Source organism: Dendronephthya gigantea, unplaced genomic scaffold (assembly GCF_004324835.1).
Source record: "Dendronephthya gigantea isolate DGI-Jeju-01 unplaced genomic scaffold, DenGig_1.0 000013F, whole genome shotgun sequence".
In the NCBI taxonomy this organism is placed as follows: Eukaryota; Metazoa; Cnidaria; class Anthozoa; order Malacalcyonacea; family Nephtheidae; genus Dendronephthya; species Dendronephthya gigantea.
The window spans coordinates 2001696-2024260 of NW_021163023.1; the positions used below are offsets into that span (position 1 = coordinate 2001696).

General features: G+C 39.5%; 6 protein-coding genes across 7 annotated transcripts; 5 read left to right on the forward strand and 1 right to left on the reverse strand.

Moving 5' to 3' along the window:
• Positions 1 to 448: 448 nt before the first annotated feature.
• LOC114519434 (protein canopy 4-like) lies at positions 449 to 2440 on the forward strand. Its single transcript, XM_028539559.1, has 6 exons — positions 449 to 512; positions 1036 to 1159; positions 1254 to 1351; positions 1435 to 1556; positions 1628 to 1751; positions 1849 to 2440. The coding sequence occupies exons 1-6, from the start codon at positions 449 to 451 to the stop codon at positions 2073 to 2075; spliced, it is 759 nt and encodes a 252-aa protein (XP_028395360.1). The 3' UTR covers positions 2076 to 2440.
• Positions 2441 to 2544: 104 nt separating this feature from the next.
• Positions 2545 to 3474, forward strand: LOC114519349 (androgen-induced gene 1 protein-like). The gene has a single exon (XM_028539471.1). The coding sequence runs from the start codon at positions 2629 to 2631 to the stop codon at positions 3301 to 3303; it is 675 nt and encodes a 224-aa protein (XP_028395272.1). The 5' UTR covers positions 2545 to 2628; the 3' UTR covers positions 3304 to 3474.
• Positions 3475 to 3727: 253 nt separating this feature from the next.
• Positions 3728 to 4666, reverse strand: LOC114519350 (uncharacterized protein C2orf73 homolog). The gene is made up of 2 exons (XM_028539472.1): positions 4527 to 4666; positions 3728 to 4260 (listed from the first exon to the last, which is right to left on the reverse strand). Exons 1-2 carry the CDS (start codon positions 4580 to 4582, stop codon positions 3747 to 3749), a joined length of 570 nt encoding a protein of 189 aa, XP_028395273.1. The 5' UTR covers positions 4583 to 4666; the 3' UTR covers positions 3728 to 3746.
• Positions 4617 to 13799, forward strand: LOC114519348 (ATP-binding cassette sub-family C member 9-like). The gene is made up of 13 exons (XM_028539470.1): positions 4617 to 6625; positions 6918 to 7209; positions 7598 to 7887; positions 8410 to 8629; positions 9071 to 9327; positions 9412 to 9622; positions 9805 to 10184; positions 10515 to 10734; positions 10808 to 11119; positions 11387 to 11522; positions 11853 to 12328; positions 12539 to 12943; positions 13204 to 13799. Exons 1-13 carry the CDS (start codon positions 5438 to 5440, stop codon positions 13518 to 13520), a joined length of 4704 nt encoding a protein of 1567 aa, XP_028395271.1. The 5' UTR covers positions 4617 to 5437; the 3' UTR covers positions 13521 to 13799.
• Positions 13800 to 14383: 584 nt separating this feature from the next.
• On the forward strand, positions 14384 to 16180 carry LOC114519561 (intraflagellar transport protein 27 homolog). Its single transcript, XM_028539711.1, has 7 exons — positions 14384 to 14489; positions 14739 to 14818; positions 15040 to 15099; positions 15189 to 15248; positions 15348 to 15465; positions 15552 to 15661; positions 15816 to 16180. Exons 1-7 carry the CDS (start codon positions 14456 to 14458, stop codon positions 15912 to 15914), a joined length of 561 nt encoding a protein of 186 aa, XP_028395512.1. The 5' UTR covers positions 14384 to 14455; the 3' UTR covers positions 15915 to 16180.
• A 678-nt stretch (positions 16181 to 16858) lies between these two features.
• LOC114519552 (BUB3-interacting and GLEBS motif-containing protein ZNF207-like) lies at positions 16859 to 21665 on the forward strand. Of its 2 annotated transcripts, XM_028539703.1 has the most exons (9): positions 16859 to 17000; positions 17744 to 18036; positions 18176 to 18349; positions 18868 to 18916; positions 19022 to 19085; positions 19345 to 19486; positions 19574 to 19665; positions 19921 to 20300; positions 21225 to 21665. In XM_028539703.1, exons 1-8 carry the CDS (start codon positions 16960 to 16962, stop codon positions 20296 to 20298), a joined length of 1233 nt encoding a protein of 410 aa, XP_028395504.1. In that variant the 5' UTR covers positions 16859 to 16959; the 3' UTR covers positions 20299 to 20300; positions 21225 to 21665. The 2 variants fall into 2 exon arrangements, with proteins under 2 accessions (XP_028395504.1, XP_028395503.1); XM_028539702.1 differs by having other exon boundaries at positions 19921 to 21665.
• The last annotated feature ends 900 nt before the right edge of the window (positions 21666 to 22565 follow it).

The following is a 22565-nucleotide window of genomic DNA, read 5'->3' on the forward strand; positions in this document are numbered from 1 at the left end:
GACATGTTCACCTATTTAAGAAAAGATACCGTCAAGATGACAGTTTAAATAAGGTGAGTAATTGGCTAATTAGGTTTTTTAATAGAATAATTGCATTCCTAATTGTCACTGAGAATTCCTAATTCTAACTGAGGATTCCTAATTGTAACTGAGGATTCCTAATTTTCACACGGAACTGCTCTTTTATTTGTCTTCATTATCCTTGATTTCATGCTCCAGTAACTTTACCTTCCCCTCGTTTTGCTCCCAAATGTTTCGGGTTTTGTCGCTTTCCCTGACTCTTGGTGCTTCCACCTGATTTCTTCGACGCATTGCGGACGAAATTTAAAGAAAACTGGGAACGTAACAGCCCTGTGAAATAGACAAGAACTCGATAAGTCGATTTATGACAGCATCGTAAAATTTTCGGGTATTTTTTACTAACCAGGTAACCGTAAACAACCATAGAATGTCCGCTCCAAAAACACTGTTTTGGAAGCCATATTGGAAATTGCGCAATGAAGAAGAGTCTGGTAAGTAGCGATGCTTCCATAATCTGATATTATGAAATATTTTTTAAAATGAAATTTTGTAAAATGAGGAAGTCGAGTCTAAAAAATTAAAAAATATTTCAAATAAATTTATTTCAAATAAATTAATGTTACTAAATTATCGGACGCGTGAACTTATATTGTTTTATATATTTTTATATTTTATATTTTTTTTGCAAATATCCACTTTTATAAAATAAATAATTTAATAAAATAAACAACGTGGAAGCACAGTTTTAATTATTGTTTACATTTTGTTGTTTACTGTAATTTAAACCCCCCCAGAAAATTATTTTTGACAATGTTGATCCTCAAAGTCGAAGATGAAGTTGCTCGTGTATCTTACTGTTTTAAGCATTGGTGGTTATGAATCTATTGGGGAAGACTCGATACAAAAATTTCCAACTCTTTGCCATGGTGATTATGCAAATAATGCACCCAAAATATACCTCTATTAGTTATGTATTAGAGCTGAATTTGACCTGATCTTTTTATCTTTTTACAGTTTGTAAGCATACCGTTGATGTATTCTTGAATGAGCTTTCAGCATCAAATTCAAAAGATGTGCTCAAACTAGGACATGACTTGCAAACCGAGAAACATAGAAAGACGATAATATACAAGAACTCGTAAGTTGAATATAGCAACACTTATGATGGTACAACGCGTCCAACTAAAGCATGGTATCTTACAGCCAGTATACTTTTAACTTTATTATTTTAGAGAATTGCGGCTTATAGAAGCACTTGAAAATGTTTGTGAGAATTTTAGAAAGTACAAAGTTCACAAAGATAAGAAAGATCATGAAAGATATTCACCAGGTATGGGTGTAAAAATGACTGAGTTGTGAAATCTTGACTTCCTTCTAAAAAACGCATTAAAGGTGCTGCTGTAATCTTTTTAGATGAGAGTGCAACATTTAAGACTTTAAATGCGCTCAGGGACCGTGGAGTGAAGGTTAATCTTGGCTTTCCTGATGAAATGTGGAATGCACCAGATGCTGAAGTGGTCAAGCTGAAAACCCAGGTGCATTTAAGATGTTTGTCAACTAACTTAAATTGAAGGAAGAAATGTTTATAGTACTTGTTTTCTTACAGTGTGAAAATATGGTAGAAGAATATGAGGAAGATATTAGTGAATGGTATTACAAACACCAAGACAGCAATCTCTACAACTGGTTATGCAGAGATAGGATCTTATCAGAGAAGGACTTAGACAAAGGTGTTTTTATGTTTATTGTAGATGATGTGTTGCACTGAAGTAGCCAGTATACAGGTGATGAATATAGGTCAATATATTGAGTTGAGTTATTTCATAGGTTGTTTGAAAGCTCTTGGTATGGCCATGAAAAGCAAGAGAAAAAGAGGAAAACTGACAAATAAAACAAAAAGGAAAGAAAAACTTGGTAAGAGGATGAGGACAAGAGATAGTAAGGATGATGGTAAGCCAGAGAATAAAATAGGGGGAAAAGGCAACAAGGTGAGAAATAAAAAGAGTAATGGCAGTTTGAATGTGAACAGTTCATCCAAACGGGAAGATTTGTAGGCAGCGTCTCCTTTTGAAAAAGCAATCCGCTTAAATATGATTGGCTTATATTTGTGCATCAACGCACCTGATTGGTGGAGATTTCTAGGCGGGAAAATTCTTCAGCGAATTTTTCCAGTCATGGCCTATTAAACCAACTACTAAGGGCTGTTTTCACGCGTTATGCGCCAGAGTTTAAAGCATTATGTAGCGCTTTTTAAATGAATTACTGCATATGCATTGTGAAATATTTTAGAAACGTTCTTTCACAAGCCAAATGAAACTTTAGGCGCTTGAAAAATTGTACAAGTGTTGTGTAGGATAAAAATAGTGATAATACGAACACAACTGTATCAAAACTTTAGAAAGTTACAAATTACATATTACAAAACATCTTTGTAGCAATTGAAACATGAAATCATTCTAATTGCTCTAAACCACAGTTTTAAATTATCGTGTTTACATTTTTCATCGACGATTTATGATCGAACTTTGACATATGACGCGAATATTTGTTGAATAATTTATACGAGTTGATCTATTGCATAATAAGATTGTTTATAGGATTATAAAAATGGCTTCGATTCCTCAATCTTTCTGGCTACATTATGGCTGTTTTATGTTGTATCTTGCCGTTGTAACATGTGACTATGCCTACATGAACTTGCCGACTCATCTAATCTATGCAGGGAGGTTTAAATTCTTGACTTTTTGGAGCTTTTTATTCGGCCTTTTCTACAACAACATCGCCGCAATCTTTGACTTCCTTGTCTACTCGAAGGAAAGGGACAACGATATATGGAAGAGCATTCGTGATTATACTTTCACTGTAATCGTTTTTCCATTGTCAATGTTTGTATGTTCGATGTTTTGGATACTCTACACAGTCAACCCAACATTCATGCGTAAACCAGAAGAAGACAAACTGTATCCGTTCTGGATGAACCATGGTTACCACACACTACCAATAGTAGTTTGTTTCATTCAAGCGTTTACCATCCAGCACATATACCCAAGAAAGTTATTCGCTCTAATTGGTTTAATGTTCTTCAGTGGTGTCTACATCGGTTGGTTGCTCTGGATCGCTCACCATGCACATTTTTGGGTGTACCCATTTATGGAGAAAATGTCCAACGTTGGTGTCTTCATCTTTTTGATAGCATCAGGATTGTTGACATTTGGATTGTATTTGATCGGCAAGATATTTAGTGAATTTGTTTGGCGTACTGGTAAACCAAAGTCAGCATAGGTCTATGAAAATATTCATATGAGTGAAACAATTATAATAAATGTGACGTCTATGAAAATATTCATTTGGATGAAACAATTATGATATGACCATAAAATGAAAGTGTAATGTGATGTGTTTGATAGAATCTTCATTGAATTGTTATATTTTGTATCTTATATCATATATAGCATTGTGTTTTGTGTGAAAATGCCCTAGCTGGCTTAAAAAGTGATTTGATTAGGGCTACTTATTCTGCAGAAACAGGTTGCATGTATTGTAATGCCTTGCTGTTTTGCATGAGATGAATCATGTGCCTATTATTGGCAATGCACCCACATATCCAGAAGCAAGAGGATTACTGTCACCAACACAGATTGTTTTTTTAAAAAGATCTACAAATATTTTATTCCATTTACATACATTATCATTTTCATTCAACCGAAATCTATATAACTGCACTTTTATGTAAAAATTTCACCATTAATAAAACTTCCATGCAATTTGCCTCGATCAGGCTGGTTCTTTGGTAACCTTGAGTTGTACTTATGTTCATAAGAGATCTTTTCTCGGCCAGTTGCTTGTGCTTTTCTGGTTTCTATCAATTGCTTTGTCTGCTTCTGACACATTTTTACATATTCTGCAATGTCAATAGGTTTATAGTCTGAACGAGAGGTGGAGTCCAAAGAATAGCTGGGATGTGGTTTTTCATCTTTGGGTATTTTGTTCGGCCACCACTCTGCCTGTTTAGTCCTGACAGACTCTGTCGCCACACAGCAAACAGGCTCGCACAAGGACCTGGAGTTTTTCCAGTTAAAAGTCACAGAAGTTGGCTGCGGTTTGTTGCGTCGTCCTGGTGATGTGATGCGCAACTCTGCAGGTGGTGTTGTGTGTTTGAGAAAATCTTGCTGGTATATTGACTGGGTAGATGTGGTGGGATCTCTAATGTCTGCACTAAACAGCTTTGCCTTGCTGTTGCTAAAAGTTAAAAGCAGAACACACTTCTATATTTGGATAAGAATCAAGGATTGAGAATAAATTCTGCACATTTTCCAGACACATTCAATCCTATTAGGATACTGCAGTGAAAGATTAAGAAAAGCTTTCAAAAACTGTGACCCAGATCAAATGATTATGGACCCCGCATAGTTAATACAAACAAATTTATAACACTCGCTGGGAGTTCATTACCCGTAGTACAAAATGAAATACCGATGATCTGAAAAGATATATATTCCACTTACATTACCGCTCTTTCGACTTTCTTTTTTCGAGAGATGGGAGGCAAATATATCGCCATTTCGATGTCAAGTTGTCCTCTTGTAGTTTTGTTATTTGGAATGTCTGAACGTGCGTTGCCATGCGACGAAGGTATAATTATAAACAAATGTCATTGAAAGTTGAAACCTCAAGAGTCAAATAACAATATTTTTTAAAACCGTATTCTGTTACCATTTTTTCCCTCCAGTATCACCATGTGATGTATGATTTAATTTTCTGAAATATTTGAACTTTAGGCAAAGAACCTTATCAATATCAAAATCTGCTGCAGACTTTTCCCAAAAAATTGCTACATTACCAATAAATTATCGTAAAATTGCTACAAATTCTGGGAAATTGAAACATTAGGTTTATACACACCAAAAATTAAAACATTGCAAAATATCAAATATTCTCTGTTTCGTTTGATTATTTCACTGTAAATTAAACATTAAACTGCCATGCCATAAATATTGATGTGATATCCGCCACGCCATAAATGTCGACGTGAAAAAATTTTCAACAGGTTTTCAACTTTTCGTTGCATCTTTCAAACATGTTTGCAAGCACCTGCAGGATAATTAATGAATGAAAATTGTAACCATTATAAAATTCCTTTCATTTTTTTTACAGTGGGTGTCCATTACATGCAAATTGTAGTGCTAGACCAATATCACTAAAGAATATGATGTATAAAAAACTCTTTATAATCAGTTTTACTCTTTATAATCTATTTTGATAAAACTCAAGGCACATGTTTTCCGTTGTTTTTATGTTTATACAGAGATAATTATTTTCGTAAGGTCATATTACTAATATTACAACATCTGTGCGGCTTTTTTGAAGACGCCTAAATTTGAAAATGAGTGTAATCCTTTGACAAACAACAAGCATCATGGCGGTTACTTGGTGCTCCGGGAGTGGCATAAAAGTCCGTGAAAATGGCGTGCTTACAAGCTGTTTTGTGGACACACTATTCTTAATTCCTACTGCAATAGTCTTGTTCGTATTGATTCCAGCTCTGGTCCTCATTTTGCGAGGAAAATCTGAAGTTTTCGGCCAGTCCTGCGTGAGATTTAAACATCACTCGCTGAGATGGATGCTAACGATTCTACTGGCTCTGTCGTACCTGGCGAAGATCGGCGAAGGTTTCATGTATCAACAACAGATCTCCACAACACCTTTGCATCTTTACCTACCAAATATACTCGCACTTGTCTGCCTAATCATCGTTACCGTGTACTATGATATTGTTGAGGTCAGCCATGAATCGCCAGTGAAGAAGCTATCAATTATCATCTTGTATTGGCTGAGTAGCGTGATTATGTGGGCTGTAAAATTCGTGCAATTATACCAAGCTGAAGGACCGTATGATATACGTCTGTCCACAAATCTTCTTATACTTCTCTTTTACATACTTTTGCTCATTATTGAACGGAGAGTTATTTTTTCACATCTTCCACAGAGGTCCAGAGGTTCTGCATGGAGCAGGGCTAATGCAAGCGAAATGGAGGAGGATTCTTGCAGGAATTTTCAAGAAGGAAAGATTAAGTTTGTCCATGACTTTTCGAACTTTTTATCCAGGTGTACTTTCTCGTGGATGTACGATATGCTGAAACTCGGCAACAGTCGTCCACTTGAACCGGAGGATCTTGGTGATCTGCCATCGGTTGATAAGGCCGACCATAACCACAAGCATTTCATGAAAGTCTGGGAGGCGGAAAAGGTCCGTGCTGCTAAGAAACAGACCACACCATCAATATGGCTTGCCTTCTTTTTAACATATCGAAAAATCATTTTAACTGCTGCAACCTGTCGTCTGATTGGAGATCTACTTAGTTTTATTGGTCCTTTATGTTTGAAGCAGATTGTCGCTTATGTTGAAAGGACTTTGAAGTCAAATGGCGAAGAAGTGAAGCCTCCAAATGAAGACAATTTACACATGTCAATTTCGGATTTTTTCAGCAATGGTTTTGTTCTCTCTGTTGTGATTTTGGTGGGAAACATAGCATCAAGTACTTTCATACAGTACTATTTCTATAATGCCCTACGTTATTCAATGAATTTGAGGGCATCTTTACAGGTAAAAAAATAATTTGAGTCTTTATCAGCTAAAAATTCTTAAGATCATATTAGCAACTATTTGTTTGAATGAAAGCAATGACACATTGAAACTTAGATCCTAGGCTATTAAGTAGCACTTTGAGTGCAAAACATGTTAAAACTGATAGAATTATGCATGTTCTGGGATGATGACTGGCAATAGGGGGCAAAATATCCAGAGCCTATGACCCAGTGCTCAGAAGGGGTGCAAGCATAAGAAAATTCTTATTCTCTCCTTTTTAAAAGTGCCCACTAAGATTTTGTATTTGCAGGTGATGATTTACAACAAAGGCTTAAATCTTTCAAGTTTCACCATTTCTGGGGGCAAAATGGATTCAGGACAAATTGTGAATCATATATCAACTGATACTCAAAACATTGCATTGTCAATGACCTTCCTGCATAATATTTGGGCCGCACCACTGAAGCTGGTCTTGGCACTAGCTTTTGTCGTCAACGAACTTGGAGTCGCTGCATTTCTTGGCTTTATTGTGCTGTTGATTCTCATTCCAATAAACTATGTTTTAGCTGCTAAAATGGGGAAATTCCAAAAGATTGGCTTAGGTATAGTGTGAAAATTTTGACTGTATACTATTTGGTAGCAAATATTCTGAATTCAACAGAGAGCATGGTATGGAAGGGAGTGAAGTAATAAGATGATAGTTTCTCTTTATAGCTCTTGTTTTCAATTGTCTACCACTGCCTTTCCAAATGGCCTCCCCTTTTCCAATAGGCCTCCCTTTCTCCAATAGCCTACCACTCCCTCTCTAACAGTCTTACCATCTCTAGTTGCACCCAGCACCTTTCTCTAATGTCTCTTCCCCCACTCAAACAGCCCACCCCCTAAAAGCAGGTAGGTCCCCCTACCTAATTACCAGTGCCCCCATCCCCTCTCAACGACTCTGACTGTAATATATCTAATATCACTGGATGAATACTCTGCTTACTAAAGGTATCAGCGACGAACGTTTAAAGAACTCAAACGAAATGCTACAAGGAATGAAACTACTGAAGCTCTACGCCTGGGAGGGATTCTTCTGCGAGCTCATTGAAGGAATTCGCCGCCGTGAAATCTCAGTCAAACTGAAAAGTGCTCTTCTGAACGGCTTGACGAGCTTCGTAACGACTTGCACAACGACTATCGTGGCTCTTGTAATGTTTGTGAGTTACGTGAAGGTATCTGGTAAGGAGTTGACGGCATCAAAAGCGTTTGCTTCGCTAGCTCTGATAAACCTGATGAAGGTAGGCAAATATTTCAATCATTTCATCAACAATTTTCTCCATTTCCAAGTTAGTCCAACTTTGTCTCAATGGCTGGTAGTCCAGCACAGCGCTAGCCAACCATTATTGGGACTCTATTGCTAGTTGATTATAGCGTTGATATTAAAGTGAAAGAAACAAGGTCCAAAACAGCTCTTCGAAAATGGTTGCGGCTCTGTAGTTATTGCCTAAGGGCTAGTAGTAGAGGGATGAAAGCGGTTAAGAGAACCTTTGGACAATTATCAATATGGCGAAAATCATTTGCAACAGATAGTGAAGTATTGCATGGTCTCAAACGAATGCCAACCCTGACTTCGATCAGTTGAAGCTGCCACAGAAATTGCGCTTACCATATAATTTACCAACACTCATGCTCTCTGTTCTTGCTATAACGTAAAATACCAAGGCATGCTCTAGACAAAATACAATCCCAAAGTAGGTGCATTTTGATGCATCGGCAGCCAACAACTTCATCGAACTTTTTTCTTCTTTAAATGCATGAAGGTGCCGCTGTTTCTTGTCCCGCTTTTGGTACGGACAGTGGTGAACGCTCGCGTGAGTACAAAGCGTCTGCTTCCCTTCCTCCTTGCTCCTGAGATCAGTCATCTCCGAGACGAGGCACCCGTCTGTGTTGTTGAAGAAGGTGAAGAGAATCCTGGACCTGAGGAGTTCAAGATGGCGCCGCTGACGAAACCCACGAAGAACGAGCCAAAGCCATCGCCAGGTAATTTTAGCTGCAAGTCTGTCACACCAATGCCGATCTGAAAAGGGATGTATGAATACAGTATGTTAGTGCATATGTACATATGTGTGCTATGGTTGCTTTTATTCACAAACTTTAAGGTGTTACAGCAATGTTTTTCATCCCCGATGCGGGTTAGTTGTGCTTGATAAAATCATCGAGTCTTTGACTGCTTACATTATCAAGGCTTTTATAACACCTGTCAAGTTTTCCAAAGCTGCCAGTTCAAGATACTCTAGGTACAGTACATCTAAGGAATGTCAGAGAGAAATAGGCCGCTGTTGAGTACAGTTGTTTAGTTCCTCTAAACAAATACACTACTATATGATTACAGAAAACTTTGATGGTACAAACCAGGCCTTAGCGTGTTAGATATGTTACTTTTTCATGCAATGCTCAGTTTATTCAATGCTTCACAACCAGGCAGTCCAACCATCGAAGTCAGTGTAAAGTTCTCCAAAGACGAATCCTCGAAGACGAAGGAAAACGATGCCAAGGCACCCTCACGTACCGATCCAGATTTCTGTATTCCACCTCGGATTGCCGTTGTTATTAACGAGGCAAGCTTCTCCTGGGATCCTGAGGCAGACGAGCCAACGATAGCCAACGTTGATGTAAATGTTCCTAAGGGAAAACTAACAATGATTGTGGGACCCGTTGGCAGTGGAAAATCTTCTTTGGTACAAAACTAAACTACTCCTTATTCGTGGTTTTCGTAAATTGGTTAAGCAGTTTCTCTTTTGACCATACTCTATCTTATTTAGGTGAATGCTCTATTGGGTGAGATGACGCCGGTAGGTGGGCAAGTCCTGTGGGCTGACGACGTCACGGTGGCGTATGCAGCCCAGAAAGCCTGGCTCTTGAATGATACTGTGAAGAACAATATTCTTTTCGGGCAACCCTTCATTCGTGAGCGCTACGATGCCATCCTGCAAGCATGTGCTCTGAAGAGTGATTTGGAAATATTGCCAGCAGGTACGTGAATAGCACTCAGGACGTAAAACATTTGATTGATTTCAATCTCCAATGTTATGCTCATAGATACACCTGCCCATAACCTATATGGTGCATTGGTGCCTTAGCCTAACTCTACCTCATTCCCTCATATTTGTAAGCACGGCATTTAGAAAAGTTAACTAAAATGTTTCCCTTTTCAGGCGATGAAACAGAGATCGGTGAGAAAGGGATTAACCTCAGCGGTGGTCAAAAGCAACGCATTAGTCTGGCTAGAGCTGTTTACTCCGGCGCAAATTTCGTCATGTTTGACGACCCTCTTTCAGCGCTCGATGCGCACGTGGGTCAGCACGTGTTTGAGCAGGCGATCATGAACATGCTTGTCAAGCGGGGCCGCACCGTGGTTCTGGTGACGCATCAACTGCAGTATCTCCCCAAAGCAGATAATGTCATTGTAATGAAGGACGGTTGTGCTGTTATTTGCAGTACCTTCAAAGAGGTCCAGAACACGAAACTTAACAACGTGAGGAATGCGCTGACCATCACGCGCCAGCAATCCATTGAACGAGAACAGCATGTTCAGGTAGGTGCAGAAAGCTACAGTTGAGCACAATTTGATACAGTAAGGTACAAATAGGTACGAGTAGGAACAATGAGGTACAAATGGGTACAGATAGGAACTGGAAGATACAAATGGGTACAGATAGGACCGATGAGGTACAAGTGGGTACAAGGAGGTTCAATTAGGTACAAATGGGAAGAAGTAGGTATAAATGGTTACAGTGAGGTACAGGTATGAAGATATTGGTGCGTATAGGTATAGATAGGTTCAGCGAGGTACAGGAAGGAGCGGAAGAGTACAGGTAGATACAGTGAGGTACAAAGAATGTGACTTGTAGGATATTTTCTTCAGGAAGAGGAGGAACCAGAGGTTGTCAGGGATCGTAGACATACGGTGGCGGAGGAGATCAAGGAGGCTGAAGAGAACGAGCAAGCTGATGAGAAAGGAAAACTTATAACGAAAGAGGAACGAGAAAAAGGCGCTGTCGCTTTGCGTGTGTACCTCAGCTATGCCAAGGCTTGTGGCTACCTCTACGTCGTGATTGCCCTTGTCTTAGCCGTCGTCGCCCAGGGTAAGTGAAACCGTTATTTTGAGAGCAAGAAATTAAAAGTGTTGATCTTCATGAAATATTATATCCTCTTTAGGTGGTATTGTTGGTGCAGACTGGTGGCTCTCGATCTGGTCTTCAGACAGACCCGTTGGCAACACCTCAGCCGATCATGATGTAGATTACTACCTGGTTGGATATACCGGGCTATCCATAGCTGCGGTCGTCTTGACGTTCTTTAAATCAATCTCCATTGCGCTGTGTTGTCTACGGGGTGCGAAATTACTGCACGTGCGCATGCTCAGACGTATAGTCCGAGCACCGATGAGGTTTTTTGATACAACGCCAATTGGCCGAGTTCTGAACCGAATGTCTTCGGATACGACAGCAATTGATAGCAATCTCCCAAGTATGTTGTTCATTCTCGTTCATATCTAAGGAGGTTACTACTCCTCATTAGACAGAATGAGGTGCAAACATTATAATAACAATTACCAGACTAGACACAGCATTAAAACATAGTTCTCGCTCAAATCATATCTCTTACACGATGTTCCGTATATTCGCTTACAGTGAAATTATTGAAAAACACTTGTTCTACAATTAGATTTTGCTGAATATTTTGAACGCCTTTACTTCATTCCCCAGATTTTCTAAAGCTAGTATTTTCTTTTAGTGGTAACTCAAAACTTTATCAACACGATGTTGGGTGCAACAGCCGCTCTCGTCGTCCAAGCAGCAGTCACTCCGTATTTTTTAATCGTCGTCTTGCCGTTTATTATCATCTACTACTACGTTCAACGATTCATCAGGTAAATTTGCGCTAATACTAACATAACCAAGGCAGGGAAGAGAGGGAAAGCGAGGGGGGTGGGTGCTGAGGTAAGGACAAAAAAGAAAGGGGAGAGGGTGCAGAGGTGAAGAAAGGTGGGAGAACGAGGAAGTGTGGGTGTTGAGCCAAGGAAGGGGGATAAGATATATTGATGATGTGGGAGGTAGGTGCTGAGTAAGATGAGGAAGGGGAAAAAGGAAGGGGGTGAGTTCTGAAGTGAAGTGAAGGGAGAATGAAGGAATTACTGACTAGATTAATTCCTTCATATGTCAGGCTTGCACCATCACGATTTCTTTCTAAATTATTTCAGACGGAGTACTCGTGAGCTTCAGCGTCTGGACAGCATCAGTAAATCTCCAATCTACGCTCAACTCTCCGAGACCTTAGGAGGTCTTTCTACGATCCGTGCGTACCGCTCACAAGAACGCTTCCAACACCAGATCAAGAAAGCAATCGACAAAAACAACGTCGCGTTTATCTTCACACAAATGTCGCACCGTTGGCTTGGGTTGCGTTTGGACTATGGCGGTGCGATGATTGTGTTCCTTGCAGCCGTTTCCTCGGTCGCCGCGGCTCTCAGCGGTACCATCAGCCCAGGATTGGTTGGCCTTGCTCTCACGTATGCACTTGCTGTGGCCCAGGTGTTTAACTGGGTTGTGCGCATGGCGACTGAGATTGAGATGAATATGAACGCAGTCGAACGTGTTGATCATTATTCAAACATTGATAACGAACCTTCGCCGAAAGACGCCGACATCAAACCGGGTGAGAAGTGGCCAGAAAAAGGTTTGTGAACAATTTGTTCTATACTGTTCTTCCCAGAGATCCAATAAGGATCATCTCTTATTGATCCAGTGTTACTACAGGAGGAAACCTAAACTAAACTAATGCGAATCATTCTTCTTATCCGGTTAAACTACAGGATTAACGTTCTTATTTGTAATGGATAGCTCGCTCTGAGGTTTATAAATTGATGACATGTTCTTTCTTGTTAAGGTGAGATCGGTTTAAGAGATTTAACCCTGGCCTACGCCCACGAGTTGCCCCCGGCGATCAAGGACGTTTCAGTGGACATAAAGGCAGGTGAAAAGATTGGGGTCTGTGGTCGTACTGGCAGCGGTAAATCAACAGTCACACTGGGCCTTTTCAGAATGTTGGAGCATTTTGAAGGTCATATTATTATCGACGGTATAGATATATCCCAGATGTCTTTGCGAGCTCTGCGTTCTCGCTTGGCCATCATTCCGCAGGATCCGATATTGTTCCAAGGCACAGTGCGGTTTAACCTCGACCCGCGAGGAGTCCACGAAGATGACGCGCTATGGCACGTACTTGAAGTAGCGCAACTGAAGAATGCCATCGCGGCCTTATCCGGAGGACTGGAAGGAGTCATCGTCGAAGGTGGAGGAATAATTTCATGTCCAGAATCCACGAATATAATCCTTGATTCTAATCCTTTAGTTTAAGTAGTTGCGTAGGTTTAGGATTAGGGTCAGGTTTAGGATTAAAAGTTAGGATTATATTCATGGATTCTGGAAATGAAATTATTACCGAATTTAGAGTTTGATTCTGAGCCTAATCTCGATCTAATCCAATCCGTAAATTACCTTCCAATCCTAATCTTAAAAAGAAGAATCTTAATTCTTTGCTCTTGTTTCAAGGTGGTGAGAACCTCAGTGTTGGTCAACGGCAATTGTTTTGTCTGGCGCGCGCACTTCTAGTGAAGTCCCGGGTTCTGGTGATGGACGAAGCGACGGCAAATGTCGACTTGGAAACGGACAAGTTGATTCAAGAGGTTGTGCGCAGTGCGTTCAAGGAATTCACCATTCTCACCATAGCGCATCGTATTGACACCATTCTGGATTCCGATCGTATTATGGTCTTAGATCAAGGTCGTCTGATTGAGTGGGACGCTCCAGAGAAACTACTAGCTAATAAAGAAAGCGTCTTTTCCTCGCTTGTTAAAGCTCACAAGTAGCGCTTTCAAGGCAGAGGTACAGATAGTACTCGTTATACGATGCTTTGGGACGTTTGTTATCAAATGGACCAGCATTTGTGCAATGGTCAAGTCTCCGAACATATCTTTTGCTGTCTTCGTAACTGGAAGCACATACTTCTAAAAAAACATAAAACAATTCTACCTATGCTGTCTCGAGAAAAACCTGCATCGAAATGATTGCAAGCGAGATTTGACAACTGAGATTTGCATCTTTCATATTAGTATGAGTTTTTTGGGGTTGTATATACCTTTACATAGAATAAATTGTTCTGTTCCTTTGAAACTACCAACGCCTGATTTATACTTTTCAAGTCAGGGACCGCGGAGCGTTTTTTGTTGCCGGGGCTCGGAACTGCGCGCCTGCTAGGAGAGACCGGGAAAATTTTGAAATATACAGTAGGTCTCTGAAATCGCCGCAAATGCCTCTCAATTTAACGATTATTGGAAAATAATAGATACTGATCATACTATGTAAAGTTTCCAGCATGTTTGGCGCTCATATACAAACATTGAACAATATAACTATGCTTTGGTTATGATGTCAAATATTTTGACATGGATAACCACGCTGTTTTAATGGTCAAATGCTTGTCCTATGTAAAGTTTCCAGCATTTTTGGTGCTCATATACAAACATTGAACAATATAACTATGCTTTGGTTACGATGTCAAATATTTTGACGTCGATAACCACGCTGTTGTAATGGTCAATATATGGTTAGGAGCCGGAGCAGGTAATTCATAGCTCAGTATATTTATAGCTCAGTGACAGGCCGCGTTTCACACGTATTGCTTACATAAAGTTCCCCACAAAAGACGACATTTTGTTCGCACGATTGAAGGCTCGCGAAGGTTTCTTCCAGAAAGTAAACAAAGATTTCTTGAGAATTCGTCTGTATTTTGGTTGAAAAAATCATGGTAATTCTGCGTGCAAAATGTGTTATAGCCGGTACGTATGCACTCTTGCTGTCGAAAATGTTAAAATATGCGGCATTTTGCCAAAAATCGTCTTATATATTTATATGTTTCTGTTACTGTGGTAACAAATATTCTATTTGATGTACTATACAAAAATTTCTGATGAGTACAGTACTATGATCTGGTGTTTAGGTTGTAAGATATAGGTGGATTCCTAATGTAGGGCACTATCTTTTCCATAAAATACTTCTGTGGAAATGAAGAATGCTTTGGTTTGTAGGTGAATGTAGTGTAGGAAAGAGTGCTTTGGTGCAAGTATTTGGTAGCGATGGCTCTCAGTTTCCAAAGAATTACAGCATGGTAAGATGGTTAGCCTTCAGGTCTTGCATAAGAATGTAGATAAGTTGTTATTCTAGGCAGACTGACGCAACCCTTTGGAAGGAGGTGGAAGACTTCAGGTGTAACGGTCCTTCCAAAGAAGTTGCATAGTTCACATATCTGCCAAACTAAAAAGCCAGTGAAAGTCAGGGTTTCAATTTTGACATCATTAAAACAAAAGTCTACTGTTTGCTTTTTTACAGACTGCCGCAGTTGACCTTCATACGAAAGTCGTAAACATTCCTGAGACCAATGATAGTGTGGTAGGATTTGGAAATGGATATTTTATGTTCCCTTATACTGTTCTCATTGAATAACTTGTTTGGAAATTAAAATGAACCTTTTTCTCTAGGAATTTTATCTTTATGATTCAAGTGGGCAGGAAATTTTTAAGGACATGGTGCAGCAGTCGGTTAGTTTATTTTGTAAACCTAAATTGTATTATATTATATTGTCCAGCATTTGCTCCTAAACAGAGTAACACTGATTGACATTATCTAATTATTTTTAGTGGGATACACTTGATCTAGCAGTGATAGTATATGATGTCACCAATGAACAGTCATTTAATGCTTGTGCCAAATGGATTGATCTTTGCCAGAAGCGAAAATCTACGAACAAAATGATTGGTAAGCTTATTGCATTTCTCTATCAGTTTGAGTTCTCCTGTTGAGTTGCCTGAAAAATGATAGTTCTATTGCATGACTCTACTCAGGTGTCCTTGTCGCCAACAAGACAGATCTAAAACAACGCCGGGCTGTCTCAATGAAGCAAGGCAAAGAACTTGCTGGTTCCCACGGTCTTGAATACTTTGAAACCTCAGCTGTGAGTATAACAATAGTCTGCCTAACCCATTTCATATTGTAGGATTACCCATGAAAACATGTGCCCACCCATCCAGGAACACACCATCTAATATTCCAGAGATCCTAACATTTTCCAAAGGCATCCCAAGTCCAATTTTTGCTTTTTTTTTCAGAAACAAAACCAAAATGTGGAAGCTGCATTTTACTATCTCGCAAGCACATATCATCAATTGTATAATGATAAAATTGCTCAAATGCAGTCGATGGTGTGATTACATTGATATATGTTATTTGTACATTTGTAAATAAATGTGTAGATTAAAATAAGATAAAATAAGAAATGATGATGTTGATAAACTAAGAAATGAGCAGTGGTAAATGGTATTTCTCAACAGAACTCACTCTGTTGAAACGGATTTGTTAGCAGTTGTCCCCCCAAAATGCTGGAAATCAAGTAATAGGGACTTCAAAATACAGAAAACACAGGTACTGCAGACCCCCTACATCTCATCCATCTGTAAATTACCAATTTCCAATTAGTACCAATTATATTATCTACTATACCCGGTACTATACTATTGTAATCACGTGTGCAGTGAAAAAAAAATTTAAAATTAGCTATGACGACCATGGTCATATTCGCCGGAAAATGGCAAATACGACCATGGTCATATTCGCCGGAAAATGGCAAATACGACCATGGTCATATTCGCCGGAAAATGGCAAATACGAGCATGGTCATATTCCCCGGAAAATGGCAAATACGACCATGGTCATATTCGCCGGAAAATGGCAAATACGACCATGGTCATATTCGCCGGAAAATGGCAAATACGACCATGGTCATATTCGCCGGAAAATGGCAAATACGACCATGGTCATATTCGCCGGAAAACGGCAAATACGACCATGGTCATATTCGCCGGAAAATGGCAAATACGACCATGGTCATATTCGCCGGAAAATGGCAAATACGACCATGGTCATATTCGCTGGAAAATGGCAAATACGACCATGGTCATATTCGCTGGAAAATGGCAAATACGACCATGGTCATATTCGCCGGAAAATGGCAAATACGACCATGGTCAAATTCGCCGGAAAATGGCAAATACGACCATGGTCATATTCGACGCGTTTATGGTAGAGACGACGCGTTTATGCATATTCCAGTTTAGCATCTGAGGTCAGTTTTTTCATCCGGGGACTTCGGTACTCCTTCGACGAATACAAGGCAGTCAGCGTGTAGCAGCGATTGTGGTGCGTGTTTGCGGCTGAATTTTGGCTTTTCTTGCTTGTTTTTGACAAAATAACAGCATGGGAAGAAAGAAGAAAAAGCCAATGAAGCCCTGGTGTTGGTATCCTTTCATTAACGTCATATTTACCCTGATTTTTTAGCTTCGACGGCGGTCACCTACCGGCTATAATAATTTGCATGTTTAGTTCGTATTATGAAGTTTTATTTGTTAAGTCGTCGTATAGAAGTTTTGACTTCATTTTTTGTTATTTGTAAGTGTGTTTGCTGTGATATAAGACCAAATGTGAAGAAAATAGTTGAAATATCTGTACTATATTTTCCTTTCAATACTAAAATAGTACTTTACATAGTAATAATACAATGTTGTGGAACAATTTTCCATTTCATTTCGCTCTAACTCGATATTTTTATTCATCTGTGGTTAGGTTATGCTTGTTTTTAAATAAGTTAAGCGATAAAACCACTTTTCAGTGTCTTTTATGTTTTGAAACGAAGTGGCTATATATATTATATATCAACAAAACCTCGAACAAAACAAAACGAGGCAGTTTATTTTGTCGACACGTGCTAAATTGAAAGATCCTTGACTCTTTGTGATTTTTTTATTTTAAAAAATGACATGTTCAAGTGGAGTTCAGATGCTTTTCTTGCCTAGGAAATCGGTTGTCTTCGTCTAGCAACATTTGCTTTAAAGAAAGGCTATATATGTCTATTCTTCGTACACTTTCACTAAGACTTTCCTAGTTATTAAAATGCATTTGCGTTGTAATTGTCAAATTTTGTACTAAATTTTCTGTTGTTTCTGCCCGCTTTTTGACTGAACGCTCCTTAATTCATACCAAGGTATTGCAATAGGGAATTTGATGATGAGAAAGTTCTTATCCAGCACCAAAAAGCGAAGCATTTCAAGTGCTTTATTTGCCATAAAAAGCTATACACTGGCCCAGGATTGGCCATTCACTGCATGCAAGTCCACAAGGAACATGTCAGCGCCATACCAAACTCTCTGCCCAACCGAGGCGATCCAGAAATAGAGATTTACGGCATGGAAGGTATCCCGGAGAAGGATGTGAAGGAAAGAAGACAGAAGCTTGCGCAAATGTCGCAGGGTGGTGAAGATGATGATGATGAAAGTGGTAGGTTTTGGTGATGAGATCTACAAAAATAGCGAGTTTAAGATTTGTGAAATCTATGATAGGGATATGCCAAAAATGTCTTCATATTTTGCATATTTGCATCTCAATTTCATAGCCTTACTAAGAATAATTTTTACAGAGGGTGGCACATCAAAAAAAGCTAAGACTGATACACCACAAATTCCGCCTGTCGGAATGATGCCGATGGGCGCACCACCCATGATACCTGGGATGCCGATGATGCCACCGATGATGCCCGGTTTTCCTGTACCCGGTTTCCCACCAGGGTTTGCTCCCAGAGCACTTATGCCAGGTAAGATTTTAGGTCACAGGCTGATGGTTAAAATGACAAGTGGTCATGTAGGTCAGAAGATGTTTGGCTGGAATATTTGAGTGCGGATTTATGATTCAAATTTGAGCAAAATCAAGCTGGCAAATTTAGGGCCGTTTACATAGTACAATAATTGTATGCTAAAGCTGTTTTGACTTACGCAAATCCGAATGCTTCAAATATTGTTTAAAGATTTCAAGGTGGAGGTTAGTAATATAAATCTTGCTTGTTTCATGTTGTACATAATAAAAAAAAAGTTGAACAAATTTTTATTGTTAATAATTACCCTCTCAGCCAGAAAAACTGTTGGAAGAAACAGTGCATGGGGTGTGGCCCCCTAGAAGTTTTTGAACCACTCAGAAGCATTTCATAGGGATAGTTCATCCTTGACAAATCCCCCTGTTCAATGTGTGTGATTTAGGCATTCTGTCTTTGATTAAAATGCCTTCAAATGTTTAAACCGTTTGGTTACCATCTTGTTTCAAGTATTTTTACCTTAGGTATGCCTGGTCGACCACCAATGCCTCCTAACATGGTTCCACCCCGAGGGTATGTTGAATCATTATCATCATGTCTTTTCTTACAAGCTGCAACAGTTTGTGTTGCTTTCGTATAACCTCATTCAACATCCTCTCTGCATCTTCATTTTTTTAGCATGCAGCCACAAGGAGTTCGACCCGGAGCCCCTGGAAGCAAACCTCTGTTCCCATCAGCCCAGGTAAACCAGACTTCCACCACTAAGCATGCGTCTACAGTAGTGTATATATGTTGCATCATATGCAATACACCCCAGTTCTTTTGGCTAGAGTGCCCTATCACCAAAATTATGTGGTTAAAGGGAGCTATTTCCACACTCTCAATCAGCCAAGATTGCAAAATTGATACCCACCCAATTTGGGTATGAATTTTTAGCATCCTTCAACCCCTCTTAAGCAAAGATGGAATTTTCATACTAGTGTTGTATTTTTTGGTTACAGAACGTCTCCTCGCCTCAGAACAGCTCATCCAGTGGTCCTGTAGGTGCAGACTTCAAACCACTAACCACTAACAGTAAACCCACTACGGTATATTCAGCACCACCAACATCTGCCAACTCTCGACCATCTTCGTCAAATGAAGGTAGTTTTGCCTAATGAACTGTTCGCATCTCGTTAATGGTTATTTTCGTGCACTCTGATAATAAATCATAATATAATTCCAATTTAGACAAACCAGGTGTTCCTGTCTCCAAACCTGCAACTGTACCAAGCACTGGGGCAACCAGTACAATTATACATCCAGATGAAGACATATCTCTGGTAGGGTAACCAGGTCGACATTCGCTCGGTTGGCTTTTTAAACACTCTTAAATTTCAGGAGATTTCAACTACCACTGTTCTACATTCACTGCTCCTTAACTCTGATCTCTTCAAATTTTATTTCACACCTCTTGGCCCAATGATGTACAATTAAGGCTGATAACTATGACTTTGTGTTTTGATTCAGCACTGAATTAATTCTCTAGTTTTCAACTCGAATGCATATTCTAATAGCAAACATTTCCATTAATGTAGGAAGAACACATTGCTCTCCTACCAAGGTACAAGGCAAGGACACAGGGTACACCCACCTCTGCAAATCCAACCAGTAATGCACCAGTTGCCCCACCTTGTGCGCTGCCGTTTCCGTCCCCACTCATGCCGCCCGGACTTCCTGGAATGCCACCGAACCCAATCCATGGCCCCCCAGGGGCTCTCCCTCCACCCGGTGCCTTCCCCCCAATGCCCATGCCTGGTCAAAACATGATGCAGCAGCAACCACACAATATGATGCCACTCATGGGGCGTGGTCCGAACAACCAATCCATGGGGATGCCCTCCAGACCTCCGATGGGCCCGCCGCCTCAAATGCCAGGTCCACCCGGACATTTTGGACCTCCTCAAAGATTCTAAAGGTTAGACGGAGTGCTTACGCTATTTTCAATCTTGTTTTTGCATCCAGCGTTAGGCTGCATTCGTAGTTAAGCATATTACTATGTGCTAATAAGCAATTGTTATGGGATGCGCGCGTTAGTTGGGTCTTTGTACATAGCATACGTCGAGGCATTGATACAAATGGCTGGAGGTTCCTTGGAAGAGGTGTGTAATGGTTTGTTTGAATTTGGCTTTATCCCTTTCTAATGCCATAACTATCGCCTCGCCAGGCATAAAAACCTGCTTGTCTCCAGGGTAACTGAAGGTCACCATATCATTGCGAACGAGAGGTAAAGATGTTTGCAACGAACTAGCACAAACAGGAGAGACTAATCTGCTTGTAAAAGCAATCAATCAAATTCACGCGACGATACTGTTTACCAGTGAAAAATAGTCAAAAAAACAAAAACTTTTCTCTGAAAAAGTTCAAGGCTTTGGTTTTAGGGACAATAGTTCGTCTCATGCATCTTGTCTTTCATAAATAATCGTACTTGATAATTTGAAATGAAGCTTTTTGTGCATGTAATCCTCCTTAGTGTGTTTTTTCACTCTTTCCATTTTTTACCAACGATCTTATAAAATTTACCATTAAACTGTATGGACTACGTAATGCAGGTAGGGAATAGTATTTAAGGACAGGGTTTATTTACTTTAACATAAAGGATGGTAGATCTTATTTGGTAAATTGGTTAGAAAGACCGTTGAGGGTAATATCCGATATGTTTCGTATGTAATCAATATATTTTTTTGTGAAAATCACAATGCATGTGTTGTTTATGATTTCAATTTTCCTGAGGTCTCCCTCAAAAGGTTCGACACCTTTAGTATATGGTCTTCTTAACCATTTTACTTACCGCTTTCCTATATGCATAAGTAAAACTATATGTATTTGTTATAATCTATAGCTCTGGCATTCTGTTTACTCAACTAAAGTTCAATAAATTGTGAACATTCGGGAAAGGTAGGGCAGGACACAAGGTTTGTGGAACTGTCTTAAAATATCTTCATTTCAATAGCCCCCCCGTAAGAGACTTACGCGCTGCTGATTTTAGCTTTGAACCTCGGGGGATACCACAAAATCCGGACGGGGGGAGGGTGGTTCAATGAAGAAGGGCCAATCGTGTCACAGCAAGATCGGTTTATCGAGATTAGTCCATCTATACTTTTACATGAGGCTCGATGATGGGATGGAATTTTCACGGGTTCTTAATAATAGGTTTCTTAGGTTGTAAAGTAGGAAGTTTTGAAAATCGACATCAAAATGTCAATAGTTGTTACAGATGTGAAGCTACAGGAGTATTTCTATACATGTCTATAGATAATTTTTCTAACATTGTGATATATTATGTTTGTTTCTTTTAATTTATACTGAACGATTTTCGCCGTACTCTTTTAAGGTACGTGAAGTTATATAACCTCGTTTGAACCCTCGTTTTTCTCCTAAAGAAACAGCATTTTACCCTCCAATAATATTCGAGGGAATAGCGTGCTCAAACGATTTACTATTCTCGTGTTTTTCCGAGAAATTCTGTAAGGAACATCCTCCTTTAAACTAGTATTATTACAGGAGGAAGCCTAAGTGTAAACTAACTTCGTTTATTCTGAGATAGCTCCATCCGTTCTAAACTGTTCTTCCTAGAGGTTCAGTAAGGATCATCTCTTATTGATCCAGTGTTACTACAGGAGGAAACCTGAACTAAACTAACTTTATTTCAACTGGATAGTTCTATCAGTCTAAACTGTTCTTCCTAGAGGTCCAGGAAGGTTCATCTCTTATTGATCCAGTGTTACTACGGGAGGAAACCTAAACTAAACTAACTTTATTTAAACTGGATAACTCTATCAAGTCTAAACTGTTCTCTGTTCTCTTATTGATCCAGTGTTACTACATTGGGAATTTTGCATGCATTGATGTATCTCAAATGCAAGAAAGGGTGATTTGTGTAGAATTGGTTGTAAGACAGAAATGGATGCAAAAGGGAAAGGGGGAAGGGAAGGGAATGGGGGGAAGGGAAGGAAATGGGTAAAATGGAATGCTAGGAAAAGACACAAGGACAAAAATAAGAAACAGATTTAAAAGAAGTCTTATGAACAATGATACAGGATATCATAAGATTGCATTATACTGTAATTTTTTGAAGAAAAATAGATTTGGATTTGCAAAGACGTGTGTTTCTTGAGTAGTTTTCCTAATGATACCTTCAGAAAAGTGTTGGTGTTCTGAAATACGGTCTTGGTGTATGTTA